General features: G+C 44.9%; 1 protein-coding gene across 1 annotated transcript in view; it reads left to right on the forward strand.

Moving 5' to 3' along the window:
* The window catches only part of SLC25A28 (solute carrier family 25 (mitochondrial iron transporter), member 28), a 12797-nt gene extending 4726 nt beyond the window's left edge, over window positions 1–8071 (forward strand). The window contains exons 2-4 of the mRNA XM_006880039.1: window positions 4371–4599; window positions 5645–5701; window positions 7226–8071. Coding sequence (XP_006880101.1) covers window positions 4371–4599; window positions 5645–5701; window positions 7226–7743 — 804 coding nt within the window. The 3' untranslated portion in view covers window positions 7744–8071. The remainder of the gene's footprint in view (window positions 1–4370; window positions 4600–5644; window positions 5702–7225) is intronic.
* Window positions 8072–9406: the final 1335 nt, after the last annotated feature.

The following is a 9406-nucleotide window of genomic DNA, read 5'->3' on the forward strand; positions in this document are numbered from 1 at the left end:
CTTTTACATGAAACTAAATTATAGAGTATAAAAGCTGGAACCTATGTAAAGCAATGGAAACCTGCCCAGGGAAAGAATGTGCAAATATTTTCTGCTAACAGACCAGTAGAAAATTGGTAAAACTGTAGCCTGTCAAAGGCAGAAAAACTCACAAGACTCAGGAAACTAAGTCAGTCTCACCAAGTTCCAGTTCTAACAGATTTCACTGTCTATAAGTCTTACTTATTAAATGCTAAAGGACCAGTTAGTGGCATGTGTGTAATTGTGAAACTGGGTTACGCAAGAGACAGTGTGCCATGGTCTTTGAATTCATGGTCTTCTGATTCTGGGTCTCTGACCCAGTATCTCCAAGAATCATATTTAAATACGATAAAAACTCACTGCCATTGACTTGATTTCCTACTTAAAGGAACAGAGTAAGATTCGTCCAGAGTTTGCAAGGCTGTAAACCTGTATAGGTACAGACCACATCATCTTTCTTCTACAGAGTGGTTGGTAGGTTCAAACCATTTGGTCTTTTGGTCAGAAGCTGAATCCTTTTAACCACTACTCCTCCAGGGCTCCTTTTCGCAAAATACAAAGCCTTGTGTTTATATCACTTTATAAGTTACTATTGACTTTTATGTCCTCTATCTTTTGATTCCCACAATAGAGCTTTGAAGCAGCCATTCCCAGCTTCACATTACAGAAGACAGCATTGGTGCTTAAAGAGGTTAGGTGATGTATCTGGAGACACATATTTAGCAAACTGGCTTAAATTCGGGCTTTGTTATTCAAATGTACCTTGTATTGTTACCAGACCATTTAAGCTCCTGCTTAGTCAGTTTGATTTGTCACTAAAGCCTGGTAGCTACCTTAAAACTTCAGTGTTATTCATACATACGTTTTTACTTAGTTTGTAAAAGGTAGATTTTGCTGGCTCATAAATTTGGGAATACCTTATGTCTGGGTTCTCTTCTTGAGGTTATAGTTCCATTGATTTGGAATTGTATATAAATAAATACAGAAAATGTTCAGAGTAACATCTTCACAGCTTCTTATTTTCTTCTTGGAAGGGTTTCTTCTTGAAGGGTTCCAGCCTTCAAAGGCCAAACCTTTCATGATTGCCTCTATATGCCATTAACTCAGCAAAGCAATGCAGTTTCTAAAACGATGTTTTCCCTTACGTGATTTCCAGTAGACCTTTGGAAGCACATCAGACCCCATTTATCCTTGTATGTTAGTAGCCATAGCCTGCAAAGACCAGTAGTCTCTTAAACAGCTCCTCTGGTGAGCTTTATTATCCCGTGGGTAATGTGAAGCTTAACCTCAAGAAAACAAAGATTCTCACCACTGGGCTGATTGGCAGCATCATGATAGATGATGAAGAGATTGGGATTGTTGACAGCTTCAGTTTGCTTGGCTCTACAATCAACACTCTTGGAACTAGCAGCCAGGAAATTAAAAGACAAATTGCATTGGGAAAGTCTGCTGTCAGAGACCTCTCCAAAGTACTGAAGAGTAACGATGTCAGTCTGGAGACTAAGGTGTGCTTGATACAGGCCATGTCTTTGAAATTACTTGCTATTCATCAGAGAGCTGGACAGTGACTAGGGATAATAGAAGGAGAGTTGATGCCTTTGAGCTTTGGTGCTGGAGAAGATTATTGGATATGCTATGGACTGCTAGGAGAACAAACAAGTTTGTCATAGAGAAGGTGAAGCAAGGCTGCTTCTTTGAGGCAAGGATTCTGGAGCTCCGTCTGACATACTTTGGATATGTTGCAAAGCGGGATTAGTCCTTGGAGATGGACGTCATTCTTGGGAGGGTGGAGTGACAGTGCAGGAAAAGAAGACCCTCAATGAGGTGGTTTAATTCAGTTACTGGGGTAATGGGGGTAGGTGTGTTGGAAATAGTAGTATTGGCACTGGACAGAGCAGGGTTTAGAGCTGTTGTACAAAGGGTTGCTATGAGTCACAGATGGCTCGATGGCACATAACGACAATGTTGAAGGAATATAAGGACACCCGTGATTGGGAATCTGTGGGGTTGGTTTACTCGTTTGTTATGAGAAATAGAAAAGAATGTATGTCAAATTGTGGTAAGTGATCCTGGGCATTTCTGGTTGAACCGCCAAGTTAATTTGCCTTCTAAGCTCCCAGTTCTTTGTTAGTAGCAGGAGAAAGTGAAGGAATGTGGATTGCTTGTGGCTAACCAAGACCAGTTAATCTGGTTCAATTCACACTATGACTCTTGAGAAAAGGCATTGCTTTTGGATTCCCTGTGGCCCCAGGAAGATTCCATTTTTATAACCCAGACTGAATCCAATGATTGGAGGAAAGCAGGAACTGAACCTGGGGTTGTCCTTGGCTCACTAATGTCCTTGGCTCACTTAATACTCTCTAAACAGATGCAGACAAAGCTACGTAACAAAAGATTAATTCGAGGGGAGCTCTGGTGGCCTAGTGGCAAGAAGCTGTGCTGCAACCCTGAAGGCACACAGTTCTCTGCTGGAAAAAGAGGGGAAATCTCTTGTGCCAGTTGGATTGGGCTGCCTACACTGTGCAAGGCACTTCTTGCTGTGTGTCATTAAATAGGAACGGACACATAGCTGGCCCTCCAGCCGGTTTTCAGAGGCAGTAAAACACACTGGAGGAGATTGCCCATCTTTCTCCTGAGGAGCAGCTGGTGAATTCGAACCAGATGCCTTTGAGATAGCAGCTCAACTCCTTTACCACTAGGCCACCAGCACTCCCTGTGCAAGACGGACATTGGTTTTATATTACTTGATTGTCTCTGTGCTACTGTAACTTTGAGAAATTAATCCATAGAGGCCATCAGTTTCTCAGATTTCAACAAAACTTTGTTCTTAGAGAAAGGGGGTAAAGGAAATGGGAAAGATCTGGCAGGGACCTGAAAAGAAAGGATGAAATGATGGGCATAGTCCAATGATGATTAATTTTATAAAGCATAATGAATGGAAATGATTGTATGAAACATAGTGTGAAACACAGTGTATATGAACTTTGTAAGCAAACCGATATAAAATAAAAATTTTTTAAAAACCTAAAAAGAAGAATTGAAGAGCATTATGCTGAGTAAAGTAACTCAGTCCCATAAGGACCACTGTGGCATAAGACCATTATTGTAGAAGGAATGAGGATCCAAGGGAGGGAGGGGAGGAGCAGAGGGTGAGGATGGGTGGGGTTGAGATGGGAGATGTTAAGCGGAGGGTTGCACAATTTGATGGGTGGAGGGAAGAGTGGGCAGAGGAAATGGGAAAGATCTGGTGTGAAAAACAATGTATATGAACTTTGTAAGTAAGCCAGTATAAAATAAAAATTTTATTTAAATAAAAAACAAGCCAAAAAAACTTGTTCATAAACATCATACAGTATATATTCTACACACTTTTGTTCAAATTGAATTCTCCAGAGTCCAAGAAATTATGTTTATTTTTGTTTGCTGATGGCATTTTAATTTTTTTAAAAAAAATTTGGACCTGTAAGGACAGAAATCTAAATCTTTTCCATTTTTTAATGAGCCACTCCAATCTTAATCATTTCAGGGGCAATTTTCTTTCCCCCACTTGGAGCTTAAAGTCAAGGATAGTGCAGCTTTATCTCACATACTTTGAGCGTGTATCAGGAACGGCCAGTCCTTGGAAAAAAGACATGCTGGGAAAGGTGGAGGGTCAAAGATAGAGACGAAGACCCTCAGTGAGTTGCATTAACAAGCACAATGACTGTAATAAGAAGCTGACACATGCCAGAGATCATGATCGTGTAGGATAGGGCAAGGTGGAGATCTTTTGTTCATAGGGTTGCTGTGAATCACATTTAACTGGATGTCACCTAACACCGCATTGGAGCACAATCTACTAGGAGTTTCCAGGATTTTCTGGAAACAACTAAGTGTCAGGGTTCTAACTTGCAGCTCCAGCCACAAGTGCCAAGTGGTCTGAAAATATATCAAAGGCTGAGCCATCCACTTCATAGTGTGGTTGGGATCGGCCTACAGAAATAAAGCACAAAGGATGACATAGACAGTACTTTGAGTTTAGAATTCATTTGCAAAGAACTCGTAGTCTGAGTTTATTAAAGGAAGCACCTCCTTGATGCATGCCTCTGGGGCTGTGAATCTTTTTGTTCAAGGATAGCTTGAACGGCATTCTCAAGGACAATAATGGTGTCCCACCCTCTGGTCACTGGATTGGTAGAGAAAACTAGAAAAAGCCCAAGGCATGGAACAACTGATGAGGGAGGTTTAGAGCTAAAGCTGGATGCCAAGTATCCTGCCTGGTTCCATGTCTAACGTCGGCCCAATGTCCAAATCCTAAATGTTCTCATTTGGGAGCATCACTCACTGAGTTCCTCTTGCTTTCATTTCAGACCCGGATGCAGAGCCTACAACCTGACCCAGCTGCTCGCTATCGCAACGTGCTGGAGGGCCTCTGGAGGATAATAAGAACAGAGGGTCTTTGGAGGCCCATGCGGGGGCTGAATGTGACCGCGACGGGCGCAGGGCCTGCCCACGCCCTCTATTTCGCCTGCTACGAAAAGTTAAAAAAGACATTGAGTGATATAATCCACCCTGGGGGCAATAGCCATATTGCCAATGGTATTGATATTGAGCCTTCCTGCACTGGTTTCCCCACCCCCCCCAACTCTCTGGGCTTTTGCTGCTCTTAGTGCTTTACATGGTTTGGATCAGAAGTTTGGGGCTGGGTAGGCCAGATGTTAGGGCAGGAACCCCTAAGCCTGATGTTCCCAGGCTATGGGCTACTTCACCCCTCTCTGGGAGCACCTCCACAAAGGGGTACAGTACCCTCCCCTACCTACCAGCTCATCTCTGCTCTCATCTCCCTGGCGTCACCTTCTCATGCTGTGGTAATGTCAAGACAGGCTCAACTATCTTCACTATATTCCCTGATACCTGGGCGGTGTTCTGCACCTCAGGGCAAGAGCTGAGCTAACTCAGCCACCCCAGGAAGACCGTCACAGGCGCCCGCTCTTCACCTCACTTTTTGAGGATCCCAAACAAACCCAAGGCAGTCTGTCACTGAGGACATGAGAAGGCCTCAACAAGTGAATGGGGGTGGGGACAAGAGACCTGTACAGGGAGTTCAAGGTTGTGTGAAAGGGGAAGGAGGGGATAAACAGCCCAGGGCTTTCAGGACTACCTGGAAATAAAACTGAATATGGAGAAAGTGAGGGATAGAGTAGATCAGAAACCAAAGGAAAGGTCTAGCTGGACAACATGGAGGTGGGTCAGGCAGTATAGGGCCAGAAGGTGGCAGGTCTTTGGTGGAGGTGCAGCTGCCTGACCACACTCTCCCTCCTGAACGTTAGCATGCCAGGGGTCGTTCATGGCTCTGTCTGCTTTTCTAGGGCATGAACTGCATTTGTTCTGAGCACCATTTTTTAATCGCTAAATCCTGCCCTATGTTCTTTACGTCTTGCAGGCCTTCCTATCATAGATAGGGAATGTACATTGGTGGCTTTACTAAGTTGGTGGGAACAAGTACCTTCGTTTCCTGGAACAGGAGTTTAGGACCAGTGGGTTTCCATGTTTTGGACTGGCTCTTGACATGCCTTCTCCGGGACCTCGGTGAATCTGTCACCTCTCCTGGCCTCACATGTGGCAGTTCTTTTCTCATTTGCAGGTGCAGCTGGGTGTGTGGCAACATTACTTCACGATGCAGCCATGAATCCAGCAGAAGGTAATGATTCTTCAACCTTCCCCCTACAGAGAGCTGCATGTCTCTGGTCTTCTGGTTTGCAGGAGAAAGCCAGGGAGACTCCATTTCACTTTGAGAGAGAGAGCCCGCCCTTGTTACTTTTACCACTAGAGGGCGATCCCTCCATGTAGTCCTTAGGAAGCCTCCCTTGGCTAGGAGGCATGTTCATTGGGTTTAATTAATCTTTGGGGCTTCCCTGGGAAAAAGATGACTCTCCTTGACCTGTTCCAGGGCCTTCTCGGAAGTCCTCTTTAGAGTCTTTTTTATCTTTCTTGAAAGTACAGGAGTTTTTTTTGTTTGTTTTTAAAGAAGTGAAGATGGATTTTTTTATTTATTTTAAGATTCATTTTTGAGGTTTTAGAAATTCTGTTTTTAATTGGATGGAAGAGAGTTAAGATAGGAATAAAAGGGAAAATAAATGTTCGAGTTCTGTCCCTTTCGGCCTGGATCTTGGCTTTCAGTGGGAGAAGTATAGAGGATAATGTACTCAAACAAATCCACAGACAGGCGCACAGCATGGTAGCCGTGTTCCCTATGTTCTGCTTCCTCACCTACTTGGGCAAGGCCTGAGGTGGAAGGGCCAGAGCTGGGCTAGACCATGCTACAACTGTGAGAGTGGGAGATACATGGGATCTCAGGCCAGATTCTTTCTGATTAGAAATTCTGGTTTGGGTTTTTTGTTGGATTGTTTTTTGGCTTTGGGTTGTTTTTTGGGTTTTTTTGGTACCACTTCCTCTTTCCTCTGGAAAGGATGTTGTTGTTTACTGTCGAGTCATAACTGACTCATCACTGACCCTCCAGTGCTTGCTTCAGCAGCACATACACTAATAACAGACTCTCCAGCAGGTTTCTAGACGCAGTAGATCACATGGGAGGAGATTGCTCGGCTTTCTCCCATGGACAGGAGGTGGAGTCAAATCCCATGCTTTAGGATTGGCAGTGCAGTTATTTGCTACTAGACCACAAGGTCTCCCTTCTGGGAAGATGATGTTGTTTGCTGTCAAGTCAGAACTGACTCATAGCTGACCGTCCAGCGAGTTTTCAGAGGCAGGAAATTGCATGGGAGTTGATTTCTCATCGTCCCACAGAACAGCTGGTTGATTTGAACTGTGTACCTTTGGGTTTGCAGTGCAGCTTCTTACCACTAGGGCCACCAGAACTCCCTGGATGGAGAGCTATCCTTTTATCTTAAGAGTTAATAAGCTTAGTACCCAGAGATAGGCTTGTTAGGGTTGGATGTTCATTCATTGACATTTTGCATGTCATGGAAACACCTTGTCTCAGCAGATAGAAAGGAGTCAAATTATAATAGGTACTTGTTTCAAGGGACACTCAGGAATTTATACTGTAGATTTTTTTCTGTGTATTAATTGGCTACTCACTCATCTTTCTTTTCTCTCTCTCCATTCCATTGGCTTCTCTGCTGATTCGGGATTCTGGATTTGGACACTCCCTCTGATTGGTCGCCATGGCTGTTTCTTTCCTCCTCACTGATGACATCTACAGTGGTGAAGCAGAGAATGCAGATGTACAATTCGCCATACCACCGGGTGACAGACTGTGTACGGGCAGTGTGGCAGAACGAAGGGGCTGGAGCCTTTTACCGCAGCTACACCACCCAGCTGACCATGAACGTTCCCTTTCAAGCCATTCACTTCATGACCTATGAATTCCTGCAGGAGCACTTGAACCCCCAGAGACGGTACAACCCCAGCTCCCACGTCCTCTCCGGCGCCTGTGCGGGAGCCGTAGCTGCCGCTGCCACAACCCCACTGGACGTTTGCAAGACACTGCTCAACACCCAGGAATCCCTGGCTTTGAACTCAAACATTACGGGACACATCACAGGCATGGCTAGTGCCTTCAGGACGGTGTATCAAGTAGGTGGAGTGACAGCCTACTTCCGAGGAGTGCAAGCCAGAGTCATTTATCAGATCCCCTCCACGGCCATAGCATGGTCTGTGTATGAGTTCTTCAAATATCTAATCACCAAGCGGCAGGAAGAGTGGAGGGCAGGCAAGTGAAGGAGCACTGACGGAAGCCAGGGGTTCAGCCAGCATTGCTGTGCCGTCGGCACCAGCGCACTCTCCATCTCTTGGCATGCGCCTGCCTTGAGTGGAGCTGGAAGAAAGGTAGAGGGCGCTCCCCAGGCTGTTGGTGTTTTGGCTCGCACCAGTCCCTGCCAACCTCCATTGCTGCCACCTTCCAGGCTCTTAGCACGTGCAGCAGAGCACACTGCAGCCCCTTGGCAGCCTCTCCATCCCAGGCCTGATGACCTGCTCTGACTGTTGTAGAGGGATAGGCAGCTCACGTTCCCCTGGTTCCCAATAAAAAGCCTTTAAATTACATGGTTTCACTGGGTTTGTCTTGCCCAAGGGGAAGTGGAGTGCTGTCAGGTGTCCTTGATTCTGCTTTAAGGGACCCAAAAGGGGTCACCTGATTGATGCTGTGTAGTTGGGTTTCTGCTGATTTTGATAGTGATTTGAGGCTTTGAGAGGGATGTTTCATCCCCTTGTTTTAATGGTTGGCTCCAGGGAATCTCCCTGATAATGGAACAGTGGGCCTTTGACAGATCCTAGCTAAGCAGGTGCCCCAAATCCCACTACTGCCTCTTCCCTCCGGGAGTTATGCAACCAGACTGCCAACCAGAGGAGGTCTGGAGAGCACTTTCTCTCTGCTCTTAATTCTCACCTCCGCCCACAGCACTCACAGTTTCCACATACTTGGTTTTCTAATGTGATTGCAAAATAATTATTCTGTGAAGCTGCAGCTGCAAGTCCTGAAGAATATGTGGTCAATAAGAAGAATGCCCTTGATTTGACTTTGTACAAAGTCATGAATGTGGTCTTAGGTTCTCACAAAATCTGTGATGCAATTTTACAAGCAAGGGAGTTCAGAGAGACTACGAGTGCCTAAGATCTCAGAGTACACAATAGAACTGGGGCCCCAACCCAGAACTTTGGTGTGTGTGTATGGGGAGGGGGTAATCAACTTTTTACTTTTTAAACTTTCTTCATATATGGCATTCATTAGGCTTATCGTGATGTTGATGACCATCTTTCTAGAAGAGTTTCTCTTACCTCTGAGACATTCTGTGTCCCTCAGCAGTAAGTCTCTTTTCACCTGCCTCTCACCCACCCTTGGTTATCACTTGGCCTCAACGAGGCCTTTTGACCCTAGAAGTGACTCTTAGTTGTGCTTTCCTGAAGGCAGTAAATGAGTGAAGGGCATGTATTGAGGATGCCCTCTTCCCAGTGGCCACCTGGGCTCTCCTTGGAGATTAGAAAAGTAACTGCGCTTTGTGGATCAGTCTGTTCCTGCCCCCTCCACCCACGACTATCACTGGTTACTAGAAAATTTTTTTTTCAATTAATTTTAATGAACGTTTACAGAGATTTTGGATTTCTGTACATTCATTGTTGCATTTTTCTCCCTGCCCACCCCTCTCCCCAGTTCACTCTTCTCTTCGAAAAGTAAAAGAAAAATTAATTCAATGGTATACAATCCCCCCCATCCCACCCAGAGTATACTCCACTATGCAACCTTCATTCTGGACTCTTGTCATAACCATAATACCCAATCATGTATTGCTTTCAAACAGTTTTCTCCCTCATCTGTTTCAAGGCAGTATACATAATTTATCATTTTTTTCAGTCTCACTCCAACCCTGATGTCAGTCCTGTTCTA

This window comes from Elephantulus edwardii, unplaced genomic scaffold, assembly GCF_000299155.1.
Source record: "Elephantulus edwardii isolate Elephantulus edwardi_28Jun2011 unplaced genomic scaffold, EleEdw1.0 scaffold00006, whole genome shotgun sequence".
Taxonomy (NCBI): domain Eukaryota; kingdom Metazoa; phylum Chordata; class Mammalia; order Macroscelidea; family Macroscelididae; genus Elephantulus; species Elephantulus edwardii.